We start from the raw sequence: 18,161 nt of genomic DNA on the forward strand, positions 1-18,161 counted from the left end.
CAGTAAAATGTAAATCTGTAAAATGGTGAAATGGTGATAATTGCAGCTTCCTAGACTACTGTGAAGATCCATGAGCTTTTCTTTTCTTTTTCTTTTTTTTTTTTTTTGGCTCATTTTCTATTCCCATACCTCAGTACAGTGTTTGACTCATATCATAGTGGACACTAATCAATATTTGATGAATGTGAGAGTTAACTGAAATAATAAACGTGAGCGTGCTTTGTAAACAGCAGAGCATTGCTTCCTTGGCAAAAGATCTTTGTTGCTAAGTACGTATGTTTTGTGCTCTGCAAACAGCCTGCACTAAGTGTCTTCTCCCCCTTGAAACTGACCCTTTTCCCCATAATGGAACTCAGAGGGCCAGCCCATGTGATGGAGTGTCTCTGAGCTAGCCAGATGAATGATAGCTGTGCCGACAACGCTGACAAGATATGCAGTCGCCTAAGAACCCAGAAGTGACCTCACCCTCCGAGGGCTTGGCCTCTTAACCCCAGCCCCTGCTGACACACACACACCTGCAGCCCTTCTCTCACTCCAGGACTGGGAGACTCCATGAGCTCCTTTGCTGTCCTCATCTGCACTGGCAGGGGTGGAAGGGAAGCCAAGGAAGGGGGCATTGCAGAGCCCCAGCTGGGACTCCTTCCATAGCATGATAAGCAGGACCACCAATTATATCCTCTCTCTGACTTCTCAGGACAGCAGAAACAATCGAATGTTCCTTTGCTGAACACTTTTTGTATCCCAGCCTCCTACCCACAGCTTCTTAGCAGTGCCCAAGCTAAGAGAGAACAGATGAGACCTTCTATCAATTTTTTCTTTTCTCCCGTGTTCCATCCAATCGACAGAATGATTCATCAGCCTTACCATGATCCTCCAAGGAACTTGGGCTGGTTGGAAGTGGCAAAGATTTTTAAAAGGCATTGGTTGAAGGTGACAGGAGTTCTCAGAACAAGTTAAGAAAAACAGAGGTGATTTCTCCATCTAACAGTTCTCTACTGCAAATGCAACTACGGGAAGCAGTGTCTGAGCTGATAGAATGAGCTCCAAGCTGAGAAGTAGGAGCCTGGGTTCTACATCTCCCACTTAGAGACCTTGAGCATGCCACTTAATCTCTCTGAGCTTCAGAAACTGGACTGGTACCTGTACTACCTCGCAGGATCATTGCGATAATGAAAATTTATGATGATGATTCAAGTGGCATAAAGTTATACATATCTGTTATTAACATATATGTGAGCACATTCATTATGTACAGGGCACTCACTATGTGCCAGGTACTTCTATATCTACCTACTGCAGTCCTCACCACAATTCCTGTAGGATTGTATTCTTTTTCTATTTTTATGGATGAGGAATCAGAGGTTCAGAAAGGTTAAGAACTTGCCCAGAGCCCTATAGCTAACATGTGTGAAAGCCTATATTTAAGTCCAGGTCTGTTTCCATTCTCCACTAACTCATGATTCTTTTCTCCCATGTGCTGTTGTTTTGTCCCTTAAAATTATTACAGACTCCCTTGGCCTCTGCCATCTGTCATGGACCGGACCCACCCTCTTACCTGAACACTTCTTGCTATAACATCTTGCTGGAGTTTTTGTTTTGTTTTGTTACCGATCCGAAGTGGCTTCCGCTATTCCTCTTGGCTCTGCTATTAGCTTACCTGCCTTTGCGTCTAAGCACAGTATGTACCAACACTGATTGAGCACCTTTCCAGAGGCAGGCACCCTGCTCTTGTGAAGTGAGAAAAAGAAAGACCATTCCCTTCCCTTCCCCAGGCTCTGGGGCATCTCTGTCCATAAGAAAGCTGCCCCTTCAACCCTGGTTGTACAGGGAAGAGGAACGCCCATGTTTTATGGTTAATCCCCTCTTCTGGAAATGACTAAGCACAGATTTCCCAGGCAGACCCTTCAGAGAAACAATGCTGCTGTAGCTCTTGATCTTGTCAACCAAGAGTGGGGCAGCAGTAGAGGAGAGACTCCTGGCAGGAACCCTGCTTAACCTCTTCTCTCCTTTGAGTCAGGGTAAAGAGTTATTAGTACCACTTCAGAGATGGAAAAAGGAAATGGAGGGACTTGCCTGACATCACTTAGTGAGTGGGTCATAGAACCAAAACTTTAGCTTATGTCATCCGTCCCTGTATGTTCTTGGGGACCGGGCACCTTTGCGTTGTTGCTACTGCTGGTTGAGTGTTGGCTCTGGGCTTTGCACTGCCAGTGTATGACACCACCCCAGTTCAGGCCGTTGGCAGGCTGAGACTCAAAGTACCCCACCTCCACTGCCCAGCGCCTCACTCCCCAGATCCACATCCTGACCCCACTTGATGGACAGAGAAGGTGGTATAGGCAGCTCCCCACTTCTGTGTGCCCTGCCCGAGAAGCTGATCCCTGGCAACCCTCTCCCAAGGTGGGCTTCTTCTTGAGGAAATGCATTTACAGATGCTACCAATTCTTCCAACACCAGGAATCGACTCTACAATTAGGCAAGAGATAAATCAAAGCCAAACTTGGCTGATGACATTCAGGAGCCAGTAGTGACCCTGGCCACACATATAAATCGCAGCAGGCTGGCCAAGGGCCTTTGTCTGGTCAGGAGAGCTCAAGATTATCTGGCCCTCTTTGCTGATGTATGGAGTCACCGGCTGTCGGAGTGTTTACGAACGGTTATCACCTCAATGCTTTGGCCATTATCAGAGGCAGGGCCGCCTGCCGGGGCTGGGGCTCGCACCCTCTCTATTACCACCTGTCAGTGGCAGAGAGTGTGTGCTGATGCTACCCAGTCCTCACTGCCGAGGGAAGATAGTTTCTGACGGCTGATCAAAGAGGAGAAGCAAGGCCTGATAAAGAGTGTGCGTTGCGTGTACTTTTAACTTTGGGAAACATTGGCATTTGCATTTTTTCTCCATCTTCCTGGTGCTGGCAGGAACCAAGTCCAATAAATGCAGTGGATTCAGTTACCTAATCACTGGGGAAATGGTATGTGCTTAAAGCAACAGAGCATGACTATAATCTCCTTCCAAGAGAGAGTGGATGAAATAAGCTTTCACAGAAGACTTGCTGTATAATAAAGTAGAATAATTTAAACTGAGACTTTGAAGCAATCTTGCATGTAAAATATAACCTTGGCGTTCAGCAGAGCACTATGTACGTTTTGGAATTAGGGAGACAGCTTCAGATTAAGGAAAGATCTCTTTGCCGAACGTGCCATCACTGAACTCTATTGCTGGTATCCCCAAAATGGTACCCTGATGGTGCCCAGGTCCTTGGGCAGCTGGACGACTAGAGGCGGTGGAGCTGAATGAGCTCTAGACTGAGGCGTCAGAGATCTGAGTTCTTGAGCCAGGTCTGCCACACACTTGCTGTTGGATTTTGGGCCATAACTTCTCTGAGGTTCAAATGTCAAATGAGGTTTGGTATCGGTTAGAGGATATAATGGTTTAGAAAACTTTTTTAAATGTTTAAGCTTTGTAACCCCTGTTTTAAATTAATTCTAAGGTGAAACCCTATTATATTAACCAGAGAAACGTCGAGGTGTGTGGGTTGAACCTGGGAAGAAGGTTCCCTGCCCTTGAAGCAGTCCCAGAAGACTTGAGAGGAACCCCCCTCAGAATCCAGTTTAAAAGCCACTAGCCCACCAACATAGAGGTCATTTCCTGGAGGTCTGCACTCTGATCCAGGGGCACAAGCTGTTTCATTCTGCCCTACACAGACATGTTTCGTAGTGTTCTCTCCTTCATTCATCCTGCAGAAGAGCTGAAATGGCCACTGGGCGGAGATGGGAGTCTGTGGTGGGTAGACAAAAAGGCCTGCTGTCTGACAGTGTGGACTCAATGTCCGATGTCCCGTGTTTGCTGCAGGTACCTTCGACCGGAGTGTCACCCTGCTGGAGGTGTGTGGGAGCTGGCCTGAGGGCTTCGGGCTGCGGCACATGTCCTCCATGGAGCACACTGAGGAGGGCCTGCGGGAGCGTCTCGCCGACGCCATGGCTGAGTCACCTAGCCGGGATGTTGTGGGATCCGGAACAGGTAAAGGTAGCGTCACACTTCTAGCCTGACGCGGTCATGACTGGCATCTGCTGGCATAGAGCTTCTTTGGCGGGACAGGGTGTATGTTTGTTTTAACCATTTGTTTCTTTAGTTAGCACTCTGAATGCCATCCATTGTGGAAGCCTCTGGTAATGGGAGACCCTGTGTAAAGGGAAGTTCCCAGTGGACCTGACCCTTCCTGTGTGGAATAATTCATACAAAAATGTGGTGATGGACACAACTGTGTTGTGGAAGTGGCTCCCAGGGGGATGCCTCTAGGGGAAGGGATAGCCTTGCAATCTCTAAGGTTTTCGACAGTCCTTAGGCACCGAGTGCTAAGGCAGCATACCTTCTTCTGCTGTGCTTTATAGATTGGCAGGTATCATTGGGCCTGCCACCTGGGAGGGAGCAAGCATGAAGCAGGTAGGCCTGGTTTTAGTCCCCCAGATAGGTTTCTTTTTTGTTGCCTTTTGCCCTTGCACTCTTGCCTCTGAGAGGGCCCAGCAACCAGGGCCTAGGGCGGCTTCTTACATCCATTGAGCAGTCAGAAGTCATCCTTAGATGATGGGTGAGCCCTGCCCCAGCAAGCAGATGGACACATGCAGGAGCTCACACAAGCATGTACACACACACACACACACACACACACATAGTGTGCACTCAGGAAAGACCTTCCATCTCCACACAATTACAATACAGCCTGCTCTCTTTTATCCAAAGCACCGCTTTATTCTAGACATCTGGGTTGTTAGTGTCTGCTCTAGCCTGGGTTTTATGCCCGAGAAAGCCAACCCCACCCGGTCTCCTCCAAGCTTTCTGAGGTCGGCAGGAACTCTGTGCCGGGCCGAGCAGATCTTGGCTACAGGCCTGCCCACTCTTGCTTGTCTCTATTGTGAACTGCACCATCTCTGTTCCATGTGCCTATGTGGAAAGAGGATCCCAGTGAGGAGCAACTTACAAGCCCGGGGCCGGAACCAGGACCAACGAGATTTAGAGTCAAAGCGTTTGGGACAGGGCTTCGAGTGCCTGGCAGTATCACACAGTCTCGCTTCCCAGCAGGTCCTCTGGATCTTTTGAAAATTTTGGTTTAGCAATTAAGTGTTTCCCTCCCCATCCCATTTAGTCCCACTGTTCCTACACTAAGAAGATAGAGACATATCACACTCATCTGTATCCCCACAGCACTAGCTTCGTGCCTGCCCATAGTGCTTGTGTAGTAACTGGCAAATGAACAGAATGGATGTGCGAGAGGGAGAGAAGCAGTTTGGTTAGAGATACAGAAGTGCCTTATCGGACCATAGGACACAGCCATTTCTGAGGACCAGCCCCCTTCCACACCCCCTTCCACCCTGGAAGGAAAGGAGATGTGGACCTTGGAAGCTGCCACAAGCCATGTCCCACTCCGTCGTGCACACACAGGCACAGACATGTGCACCCCATCACTCCACCTCCATCACAAAGCTCTCCAGCTTGTGGATAGTAGGTCATTATGCCACTGTTCTCCCACCTGGACCCACAGATGAGGAGCAGCTCTGCTCTTTACTAGGGCTTTAACTCCATTTTCCTTGGAAGCTGGCCGAAGGGAGGAAACCTTTTCCCTCTTCTGAACCTTGCTCGTGGCACAGCCTTTCCCCTGCATCTCTAGGGACCCTGGCCAGCCCCAGCTCACATAAACCAGCCCCTAGTGTCACCAGACTCACTCCCCAAGGGCCGCCCTTCCAAGGGCCGGAGCAGCTTTGGGTCAGCTCTCCTCCAAAGCTGCTTGGAGCATCTCACTGTCATCTAGCAGGCAGTTAGTTCCGAAGGTGCATTCAGTCAGAGCTGGGGACCATTAGTAACCTGAGCAAAACTGGCAGTGATTCATCTGCAGGCAGCTGAGGGATTCAGGAGAGACTTTGTGGCCTTAAGCAGGTTCGTGAAATAAAAAAAAAAAACAAAAATGAGAGAGAGAGGAAATTAAAACTGTATGACCCAGAGGTCAGAAAATAGCACACGCCCTTTTTTGAGCAGAGGGATTTCATTTTCCTCCCCCAACTGTCACCAAAAGGAATTCATCTGGTCTTCTTTGACCATATTAAATGTATAGTTTGTGTTTTCTTTTTTTTTTTTTAAACTTGGCCTCAATTTTAAAGGCCAATAAGTAAAGCAGATATTAAGAAAGTTAACCTGTTTCCCTCTGCCGTTGCTGAGAATCACTCTTCACATTTTAGAACTCCAGATAAAATATCAGCTTGGCGGTGCAGCCCAGAGCTCTGAAAGGGCAGCCTAGCACACCCACGCCAGAGCCAGCCTGCGGCCCAGAGATAGCCAGGGAAATACAGTGCAACGTGGATAAGAATTTCCACAAGTAGCCTTTGCCTATAGCAGCCTCTCAGTCTTGCTCTCCCTTCCCACAACGCTGCTTCCCTCGGTGGCTCATAGATAGGGTGACATCAAGTGTTTGCCGCTGTTAGGTACTCACTCTGAGGTAATCAGTTCCTGTACTGCCTTCCAGCAGCACTTGCTTTAGTCTGGCCACTGGGACTGCTGGCCTCTCAGGTATGAATGGAGCACTCTTTCATGACCACTGAAGCCCATTATATAGCATGCCTCACTATTCTACAGGTTTAGCTAGTGCTGTGCTGGCCAATGTTTAACACCAAGTTCTCGAAAGGGAAGCAGGAAAGCCCTGATCTGTAGCATTTGGGGATTTCCATTGTGTAAAAACTCTTATTATGACCATTTTCAAGCTATCAACATGATGTCAGTCAGCAACTAGCAGAATTCCTGAGACTGTATAACAGTCAGCTTACTGACTTATTAATAACTCCAGCACCCCACTGGTAAGCTGTACATCAGCTCTCCCCAAAAGTACAGCAAAACCTCAAACCTTCCTGTTCAAAGAGTGGTCTGTGAACCAGCAGCAGTGTGTATACCCAGTTGCTGATTACAAATGCAGAATCTCAGACCCCGCCTAGACCTGCCGAATCAGCACCTGCATTTTAACAAGATACTCAAGTTTGAGAAGGTCTGTTCGAAAACACAGTTAACCTATGAGGTGGGTGTTAATTCTGGCCCCCATGATAGCTGCTTACCCATTAGTCTAATTAGATCATATGTGTGATTTACAAGTCCAGCTCTGGCCAGATTGCTTTCTTGCTAATATCATCATACCCCTTGTCCCTGTTATGCTTCCATTGTCCCCATTCAGCCAAACTCCAAATTTAGGTCAATCTAACTTTGCTCTTACACTCAGGTTGCTAAAGAAAGATCACAAATTATTTAGTGCCCCTACAAATTTTTGGTCTCTACTCTCCAGTGAGCCCTGTAATTTCCTACTGCCCCTTTCTCCTAGTCTCAGTTTGCACTCATCTTTTGCAGCAGAAACCAGTGCCTAGAACAGCGTCTAGCACATAGTAGGAGTACTTAGGAACTACTGAATGAATGAATGAATGAATGAATGAATGAATGAATGAATGAATGAATTCTATATTCAATCTATATGTTAGCACTTCTGCTTCAGCCCCTACTTACTGCTGTGGCTTCTGGCCTGTTTTTATTCTCTTAGAGATTCCCCAGATCTCTGATCTTCAAAGAGTTTATCTTTTATTTTTGATTTGTTTTCATATTATTGCTATGCATTTAGTATGAATTAAGATGCGATTTATTTAGCGTGCTACATAACACTCCGTCCATCACCTTGAAATCAGTCTTTTTTCCTTCGTCATGGACGCTATTTCAAACTTCCCATACTCAAATCTCTTACCCCACCATCTTGTCTCTCGCTCTCAGAAAATGGTAGTGACGATATGAGAAATCTCTGGACTTCCTGCACCCAGACAGACCCTAAACATCCCTGCACCAAACTCTCCCCTCCCCCTACCCCTGTCCCCAGCCTGCCCAACCACAACAACTGCTCAGCACTTTACCCCAAACTCTCACCCAGTGAACCACGCCCTGTGGTCTTGAAGAGCTGTCCTTGCAGCTCCTGTTACGTCATTACACTCTCCTAGTTTTTCTTCTACCTCCGGCTGCTTCTCAAGTTCTCTTCTGGGTTTTCCTTCTCTGTCAACCATAAGTATATTTCTCAAGGCCCTATCTTGGCTCTCTTTTCCTCCCTCAGTCAGTGCAGGGCAATCTCCTCTGCTACTGTGGCCTCAAATACTATCCATAAACTGATGATTTCCAAACAATCTCCAAGTTAGCTTTCTCTCCTGAACTACACAGCCATCTAGACAGTCACCTACTAACATTTCCACACATCAAACACTGAACTCGTCTCCCCACAACCTTATCCTTCTCCCGATTCAACCCATCTCACTACGTGCAGAGCCCTTCATGACCAGCCGCTGCCCTCTCTCCAGACTTCTCTCTCACTTCTGTGCAAGCGCCAGCCAAGCTGAACTCCCAGGAGAGTCTCTCAGTACACGTGCTCTCTCTGCCCGCCAGATATGCCTCTGCACATATTTCTCCTTCTGCCTGGAATGCTGTCTCCCACAGCCCCCTCCCCTCTCTATCACCCCCCTCAAAATAACTTGACTAATTCCTGCTTAGCAGACATTCCTTTCAATATTGCCTTTTCTAGAAAAATAGAATTTTTAAAATAAGCAAAACATGTATTTATCCCAATTGTTTTGTGTCTAGGTAAAAATACATCCTAATACCAAAGGAAAATAATATGTAATAAACACCTGGATTCATATTAAGTACATTTTCTCTTTAGGTTTGAACTCTTTCAATCACCATTTAGCTAAACCTTGTCTTTCTGTTTTGCTTTCTCGTACACCCAACAGCTAAAGCCCCAGGCCTAATTCCCAGTTTCTGATCAGCTGTTTAAAGTATTCTTGACACATCTTTGCTGCAGGCAGGCTCCTTTTGCTTCTCTTGACTCTTAAAAGATCACTAAGTCGGTTCTCAAGGTCAAGAGGGGCTGTCTCTTCCCCAGGATTGTGGCTTCCTGCAGTCCTGGGAACACAGTTTCATTCTCCTTTACCGTCACAGCACTAAAGGTAGGAAAGAGGCTTCATCCTGTCTGCCTTCTCTTTAACAGAAGTCGTTCTAGTCCAGGAGCAGTTACTCTTGGGGATACACCATGGGCTCAATTTTGGCCTCTTACCTTCTGTCAGAAATACATGTACTTCCTTAACCAAACAGATGAAACTTTCACAAAACAACATTATAGGCAATGCATTCTAGTACTTTCTATTTTATTTCATTTTTTAAAAAATACGGCTATGACCACTAAATTGATTTCACAGTACATTGATGAATTGCTACCTATAGTTTGAAAACAAGTGCTCTAGCTTTTTTTTTTGATAATTTTTTTATTTTTCAATTATAGTTGACATACAATATTATATTAGTTTCAGGTATACAGCATAGTGATTAGACATTTTTATGACTTACAAAGTGATCACTCTGATAAATCTACTAAGAGTACCCATCTGACATCAAACAGTTATTATAATATCATTGACTATATTCCCTATGCTATACTTTACATCCCCATGACAGTTTGGTAACTACCAATTTGTACTTCTTAATCCTTCCCCCTTTTTTCACCCATTCCCCCAAGCCCCTCCCATCTTGCAATCATCAAAATGTTCTCTGTATCTATGAGTTTTATTTCTGTTTTGTTTGTTTCATTCTTTAGATTCCACATATAAGTGAAATCGTCAGGCATTTGTCTTTCTCTGTCTGACTTATTCCACTCAGCACAGTACCCTCTGGGTCCTTCCATGTTGTTGCAGATGGCAGGATTTCATTCTTTTCATGGCTAATATTCCATTGGATATATATGTACCAACTCTTTATCCATTCGTCTGTTCATCCATTGATGGACACCCACGTTGCTTCCTATCTTGGCTATTGTAAATAATGCTACAATGAACATATGAATGCACATGTCCCTTCGAAGTAGTGTTTTGGGTTTCTTCGGATAAATACCCAGAAGTAGGATTACTGGGTCCTTCTTAGTTTATTCTGCTAAATCCTCTGAATTTTCCTGTATGGATATTAATTACTCAGCAGAAAAGGCTGTTGGATTATTTTCAACCAAAGCTCTTTGAAAGATTTCTGTCAGAAATTACTTTTACTTATTGCAAGGGCTGTGGGGGTTTTTCTTCCTTTTTAACATGAAAAGCACATTTTGATCACTATACAGTTTTTAAATGGGCACAGGAAGGTTTCAACATGTTTAGTTAACAAATATCTGTTGGTTGCCTATGTTTTGTAAAAGATGGACTAAAAGCAGTGTGTGTGTGTGTGTGTGTGTGTGTGTGTGTACACGCGCGCGCGCTCACACGCACGCACATGCCAATAACATCCTTCATTTCAGGGCTATAGGAATTAAGCTCTCAATAAATGTTAGCTGTCATTACTGGAGTTGGCCAGATGTGTACCCCAAAACAAATAACCCAGCGTGTTGGACCCTCTATCCTACATCTAGGATTAGCTTTTCCGATGGGCCTTGGAGCTCAGGCTTGCCCCAGTGCTGAGGGCTGGGAACACATTTGTGCTAAAGCTACATTTCCAGTAGGGGTTATATTAGCCCTCTCCCATCTCAAGGTGTCACATGATCAGGTGACACTAATTGCAGGCATCAGGGAAGTGAATTAATTCTCTTATCTTTTAGACTTCCCTGCTCTTGGGCAAACACTGTCATCCAAGCAACTAAGCCAGTCACTGAGGTCCTTTTCTCTGCTTTGCTTAACCAGGTCATGGAACTTTCCTCCTTCTACAGTGCCTTTACAGAATGCTTTCAGTGTCTTCCCTCAACAACTTCCTCAGTGGGTCGCACATTCTGTTCGCGGTTGCAGCAGGCAGGCAGGCAGGCAGGCTCTTTGTAGGCACCTCTGATTCCCTCCACACTAGGCTGGACTCTGTGAGGAAGACGTAAGATGTGGGTCCTCCCCTCACAGAGATGAAAGCCCTGGAGGAGGCAGCAGTGCTGAACTGTGGGTCAGTTCCTCTCTGGCTCCTACCCCCAGCTGCACAGGGCGACCCCCCAAACTGAACTGGACCAAGCAGAAATCCAGAGTGGTCCCCGGCCTTCCACTTCCCCCTTCTACAATAACCCCTTATTCATATTCACCACCACCACCTTCATGCAAACACACTCACCTGTCAAAATTATCCCATCATCCCCAGCACATGCCCTGCTCACCTCGCTCTTTTGAAGTACCTGCTGCCCTTCCCCTCTGCTCAGTCACCTTTTGAGACCAAGCTCAAATCTCAACTCCTCTGTGAAGCTTTCTCTGACCGTGCAGCCAAATGCCCTTTCTGTCTCCTCTGAGCTTCTGCACCTCCTACTCTCTGGACACTTGGCCCTAGGCAAGTAGCATATGGTGCCTTTTCCATTTACTAGCAATGGCTGATTCCCTTCTACATGCCACTGGGGGAAGGCTCAGCCCTGGTGGTCCCTCAGCCATACTGTCCATACTGCGTGTCTTACTTAATGCAATTTCAGTTCCTTGGACCAAGTCTGATTCATCTTTGTTACCTCTAACCACAGTCTTCTCCCTGCCCAGCATCCAGCACTGGGATGAGAGCCAAGCTGAGCCCCAGTTAATGTTTGTTGAATGACTGGATGGGGGTTTGTGGCTCCTGAGAGGTAAATGAAAGCCAGCCAGAGCAATGGGAAAGATTACTGTGTTTAAAAGACACACTTGTTAGTTTCTGGCCAGTTCTCAAATCTGATTCTAGGTAGATAGTCTCTCTCTCTCTCTCTCTCTCTCTCTCTCTCTCTCTCTCTCTCTCTCTCTCTCTCTCTCTCTCTCTCTCTCCCTGCCTCCCTCCCTCTTTCCCTCCATCTCTCCCTCCTTCTTCTGTGCACATTTCTCACTTGCCCAAAGTCTACTTTGAACTCTCTAACCAAAGCACGCTGATTCCTATCAATAAGGAGGAAGTGCCAGTGTAACCTCCTTGGTGAACCTTCAGAGTCCCTTTTACAGGTGTTGCCCCAACATAGAGGCAGGAATTCCTGTGTAAAATGTATTAGGCTTAGACAAAAGAATGGGGCCGGGCAGTGGGACCCCCAGATAAGGGCCCTCCTCTCGAGACACTAACACAGGTAAATGGTTAACAAAAGGGAGGATTTCTCTCTCTACTTCCACCTCTGCCAGAGTATTCACCTTTAACCATTGACCTTTCTTGGAGGTGTGAGATCTGAACAAAGTTGAACACAGTCATGGATGGTTAAATATCCATCCCAGCCTCTGCCCCCTGCCTCCTCAGAAGATCGTTTGAGGTATGTGGACCACCCCTAGGTTTGATGGCTGGTAACAAATACACATACACACAGAAAATGAAAGTTGGAAATGACTCTCTGACCCTTTAGGAATCCAGAGCCTCAGCTTTAAAGCAAAAGAGAGCACTGTACCAAAAAGGCCAAGCCATGCCAATCTGCTTGAATTTAGCAGAAGGAATCATTTCCAAGCACCCATACCAGAATCAGCTGTCCAACCTCTGATATTTGGTGATTTCTTCCTGCCTGCTTCTCTTTCTACCCCACCTCTTTCCCCAAGGACCTGAAGGCCCACTGCGTAAGACATTTTTAAATTTTCTGGCAGACTCCTCCAGCACCGGGCTTCACAGACCTCCTCTGATTTTCCCCCTACGTACGTCTTATTTAGTGTAGCATGGTAGCCTGTGATCCCACCCCTCCATGTGCTTAATTGAGTTTGGGGAGAACCTACATCCAGTTGCTTCATTTGTTTAGGATGACTTTTTCCATTCTGGGCACCCCGTGCTCATTTTACTGGCATGTTCCTATCATGCCCAGGCTCCAGTGGGCCAGGGCTGGCATGCCACCTCCACTTTGATGTGTGTGACTGGTGCAGGCTTGGGGGTGTGGGGGTGCTATGCCTATCAGCGCCCCTGCCTCCATCCAGGCATGGGCTGGGTCCTTGGAGGGCTTGGGAGATTCTTTGGTTTCATACTTTCTTCATCCCTAAGCCACTGAGAGCTGAATATAAGCATATAGTTCATGCATTTGAGCACGTCTCCATGATCCTTCTCTCAGCAGGCCAGCCACACTGCCAAACAGCTCTGAACTTCAGGCTGGGTTTCTACATCCCTGGAACCCAAAAGGAGGAAGAAAACCAGGGGGGCTACCCAAGATGCTGGCTCTCCCTCCAGATTCTTCCCTGCTCCCAGCCCTTTGTGATAGGCAGAGAACTATAGACACCCAGGAGGCAGGAGTGGGGAGGAGAAAAAGAGGGAAGGATGATACCGGTTGGAGCTAGTGAAAAATATGTAAAACCCTAGATGTGCTGTGCCTTGGAACAGACCATGAACACCCCCTGCAAAGCTCTCAGTGGTCAAACCAATTTTGATATCTACTCCCTTTGATCTACTGCTCTCTGAAAGGTCCGTGTTACAATCCTCTTTAAAGAAATATTTTATTTTCAATACAGACACAGCCCTTGATGTAGCAGTAAAAACCATCACCCCTGAGAGACACATGGCTGTGAAGTGTGTTGGTATGTAACTTCGTGTCTTTGCCTCCATGCAAGGTTTTGTCCCACTGCTCTTTTTGTCCCTCAAGAGGTTGCCTCCCTACCCCCTGGTGCTCAGGGGTAAGGCCAAGAGGTCAGCTCAGACAGGAGACACCTTCTGGCGATGGACTGGTTTGGGATGGGGAGTCGTTGCTGTTCTTCACCCAACAAGAGTTTCTTTGAGAATCTCACTCCCTGCCCCCCACTTTTAAGATGGAAGTCAAATTTTCGGATTTTGCTGTGCAGAGCAGAGAGGTCACTAGGCTCTAATGCATTTACCATTGACTGCCCCTCTTGTAGTGCGTCTATTAGTGAGTAATTTGATTTGTACCTATTCATTTGCAGTCCCTGCAGGAGCCTGGAGCTGGCCCCTAGTATAATTGGTGCTGTCTCTATTTTTACATCATTAGATTAGCCCCGACTCCTGGCCACTTGTTGTCTGCGCTTGTCTGTCCATTTATACAACCTAATGTAACACAAAATTCATTACTGATCACATTACTTTCAACTCTGAAGCCAGTCTTGTGATAAACATTTGGTTAACCCCTTCCTACCCATAGGAGGGCTGACAGAACAAATGCACTTCTACTCGACAGGCAAATCAATATCTTAATACACCAAAGTGGAATTGCATTTCTAGATTTGTTATTCCTCCTGGAGGAGCAAATGGAAAGGCTCTTCTGAGCTAGCTGAATTGAATAATGAATAGAGCCCCGGCACCAGCAGCCAGTCTGCACACAGAGCACAAAGGCAAACCCGGCATCCGCCCAGCTTTTTCATCTGGACAGGCGGCACCGCGGCAATTAATCGAGACCTGTGCTTCCCTCCCCACCACCGCGTGTGGGCTGGGACCCTGACTGGGGCAACAGAGACTTTGGCCCTACCGCCATGCTCTTTGCTAGGCTTGGCCTAGGACCACTGGACCAAGAACCGGGTTAGTTTCCTTAACACCTTCTTCCCTGCTGTGAAGGTACCAGACACAAGGGCCTGGCGCTAATACCACCAAGAAATTATTAAATCTATGACTAAGCTAAAGTGTACCATTTGGAATCAAGCACACAAAATGATTCCTATTTAGAGCCAGGTCAGTGATGTTGGGATTGGTTGGTTCATACCAACTTCTGTGTGTGTGTGTGTGTGTGTGTGTGTCCCCTGGTGAGCATTCTTTGGCACAGATATACCAGGTGTACCTGAATGTGGTCCTAGTTCTGTGGTAGGGATGTTTGTGAGCAGCATGGAGGACTAGCCTGGGAGCTAGCCAAGATTCTTAAAGGGACCGCTACACAGCTGTATTTAATCTAGAAGATCCTTCCCTACCCCCACCCTGGTCATCCCCTCCCTGACCACCCTCCATTTGTCTCTGGGTAGCATCCACACCCACTATAAGTCATTAACTTGCAGGACAGTTTGTTTCTAAAGGAAAAATACCCTGACTTATTAAGAAACTCTCATAAAGACTGGACTACAATAATTAGAAAAATAGGCGTAGAGGAAGTAGAATGGAACCCATTACCATGAAAGTCATAAATCCCGAAGTAAAAAGATGCCATAAACTAAAGATACTCGGGAATGGAAGCTGGAAAAAGCCCATCTAGGGGATGTTCTGCTTGAATTCGGGGAAGTCCTGAGCAGGAGGCTGACAAGAGACATGAAGCCTCCTTTCTGTAGAGCAGGACTCCCTCCTCTTCCTCCAAAGACTGCACCTTGGACCCTGCTGCCCGTTAACTGGTTTGGAGCCCTGGCAGGCCAGAAATGACCAGCAGTCCTGAGAGACATGGGGTCTCAGGGATTCCTCAAGAGGGCTTAGATGTTGCTCTTAGCCTTCTTCTCCATCCCTCCAGCATTTCTCATGCCCCCCCCCCATACACACACACATGCATCTAGGAGGGCAGGGCCAGGTGGCAGGCTGCCTCCCTGCAGCAGTCCTGGGGCTGCAAGGTGAGATGGCAGAAGTGCAGGGGGGATTGCCTCACCCCTCCCTGACTGTGGGAAGCCCCACTTCCCACTGAGGCGTTGTAGAGCTGGACCAAAGACTCCAGAATTGTAACTCTTAAGTGCATCCTATTGTGAGGAAGTACAAAGAGGGGAACCCTTGGCAGAGCATTACAAGATACCTCACATCTAGGCAGCAGTGGAGGACACTGGTGTGTCACTGAGGAGAGCCTGGGTGCAGCAGCTGTCTCCTCAGAGCCACTCACTTCCCTGCCCCCACCCAACCCACAGTGCGCAAACTTGCTCATTCATGAGCCTGCTGTTTTGGCCTCAGCTGTTAATCCTCTCAGGTGGGTAGGTGGGGCAGTAGGGGAGGACGACTCCGTGTATCCCACACAGGGACTTGGCCCCATCAGCTCTAGACAACAGATCAGAACAAAGGCATTTGCCTTTAAAGAACAGGACAGACCAGTGGCAGGGAGGAGAGTGGGTCAGTGGTAGAATGAGAGACTGTGATTTCTTAACCTTGATGGAAAGGGGAGAAAGCCACATCTTACCAAACTCTTCCGCTGCATCGTAGAGAATTTAATTACGTTTGGACATTTGAATGAGAACCAGATGTGGCTCTGGCCCGTCAGGCCAGCAGCGTCTCTCCTGTGGTCTGTGTCACAGCCCTGTGCTGTCTCACAGCCCTGGAGGGCAGCTCAGGAAGACCTGCCTGGGAGTTGGGTGGGGTCTTCTGAGCTTCACGGCTGGACTTGAGGAAATGAGCAGGTCAAGGCTGGCTGCCAGACACCTGGTTCCATGGGAGAGTTTCCAAGTCCCATCTCTGCATAGCCATGCTGAGTGGGCATGTTCGTGGGGCCCTCATTAGCACCCACACCTACCCCGCATGCAGACGCACACACAAAGAAGTCCTGTCACAACACCTGGCCTGGCCTTCTTGAGAACCAAAGACACAGCACCATGCTGCCCAGCCCTGAGACTACCTTAAATGGTATCTGCTAAGGTTCTGCCCCCAGTGTGGTGCCAAGGACCTGGAGCTAGAAAGGCATTCAAGCCCTCCTGGGCGAGGAGCACTTCTCCATGCGCCTCAGCCTACCGGTACACCAGAGATGGCAAAGCTGACTTTCTAACCAGGAGGCCACTGCCACAATAGCAGTCTTTACACGTGTTCCCTGCGTGTTCTGCTTCTTAAAGCCCCTTCACATCCTTTTCTCTGGAGAGCCTCACACGCCAGTGCCTCCTGCCTGACAGATGATGGAGTGGATGAGAAGTGAAGTGACTTGCCCAGGTCGTTCAGCACGTCTGTAGCAGAACTGGGGCTCCAGGGAATTGTCTGCCCCCCACTACAGTGCTCCTTCTTCTTGGCACCCACAGGGAGTGTCAGCTCAGGGCCACTCCTGCATCTGGCTGATCTTAAGCATGGCTTCAGGCAGCCTTATCAAATACCTCGAAACCAGGGAGACATGAGCCAGGTCTGCTCAGCCTTTGCTATCCCCATGTATAATGTGTTGTGACAGGACATATGCTGCCTTGGTCAGGATTTAGTTATACTGAGAGGGTCACTGCATAGGGGTACTGGTTGAGGTGGTCTGGGTGGGTGATCCTGCTCTCTTCTCCTTTGAAGCCAAGACTTGGGAGGGCTTCAGTAATGTGGATTTCCAGGGAGTGGGATGTGGCAGCATTTCTGGTTTGAGTCTTGCCCTGCCTGGGATCAGTGCTGCATCATGGCTATCGTAGGAAGGACCTAGGATATGGCTCCAGCCCCCAACCAGGCCAGCGCACCCTCCCACTAATGCCCACCTACTGTCATTGCTCATCGGCTGTTCAAAAGCTGTGAAGGAATCGGGCTGGGCTGTGAGTTGCTCTGGAACTCAAATGCTCTGGTCCTGCCCTCACCCTCACATGCACACAGCGAGCTCCACCAGGGAGGAGGTGAAAGATGCTGTAAGAGACAGGGTGGGGGGCAGGGCAGGGAGTGCCCTTAGACTCGTTCTGTGCCATTTTGGGTCTCAGTACCTGCGCAGAGTCAGGAACAAGAGCTGGCCAAGGAGGAAAGAAAGCTCATTTGTGGGAGCCCTGTGTGTTGAAAGAGACTCCAACCAGGAAGGAAGGTGCATGCCTGCCCATGGGTTGTGGAACTCAGGCATGGCACAAGCTCTCAGGAACACCAGGCTGTGTGTGTCTGGTGAGATCACCAGAAGTAGGTGGCGTCAGCGGGCCAAAGGTCTATGCTCAGACATAGGTGTTAAACCCAGAGATAACCAGGCCACAGTCAGCCCTGCTTCTCATCTCCTCCCAGATTCCATTAGCCCAAACTAAGATTCCTATTATCTGTATGTGGAGGACACTTTTCATCCTCAGCTTCAAGAAGCTGCCTACTTCCTTCCACAAACTTGCCTGGGAAGGGAACAGAAACCCCTGCTGGAGGGAGAAGGTGATCCCTTCTCAGTCTCCCCCAGCCCCATCCTCCCAAAGCCTCTGTTTTGAACAAAGAGTATCCCTGGTCTGTTGGCATCCAGACAAGCACTGCAGCCTGAGGGGACACTGCAAGGTAGAGCTTGGAGAGGGGCAGGAAGAGGGAAGTGTAGGGTAGCCAGGCTGCGTCAGCTGGGTGTATGTGAGTGCGCAGTAAAACCAGGCCTCCCTACAGGATGTCTTCTTTAGCTGCTGTCCTTTTAACCTCCTAAAAAGTGACATGAGGCTAAAGCTGGCCCCAACCCAGAGTGTGG

The 18,161-nt window shown here is 48.0% G+C and overlaps 1 protein-coding gene across 13 annotated transcripts in view; it reads left to right on the top strand.

Annotated features, from left to right (window-relative positions):
- Positions 1–18,161, top strand: part of BCAS3 (BCAS3 microtubule associated cell migration factor) — a 568,714-nt gene that overhangs the window by 542,698 nt on the left and 7,855 nt on the right. For 7 of the 13 annotated variants that reach the window (XM_081029013.1, XM_081029011.1, XM_081028998.1 and 4 more), the window contains 2 exons: positions 3,851–4,018; positions 13,414–13,479. In XM_081029013.1, coding sequence (XP_080885139.1) covers positions 3,851–4,018; positions 13,414–13,479 — 234 coding nt within the window. The remainder of the gene's footprint in view (positions 1–3,850; positions 4,019–13,413; positions 13,480–18,161) is intronic. The other 6 variants (XM_081029000.1, XM_081029015.1, XM_081029014.1 and 3 more) reach the window with 1 other exon arrangement.

Source organism: Rhinolophus hipposideros (assembly GCF_964194185.1).
Source record: "Rhinolophus hipposideros genome assembly, chromosome: 20".
In the NCBI taxonomy this organism is placed as follows: domain Eukaryota; kingdom Metazoa; phylum Chordata; class Mammalia; order Chiroptera; family Rhinolophidae; genus Rhinolophus; species Rhinolophus hipposideros.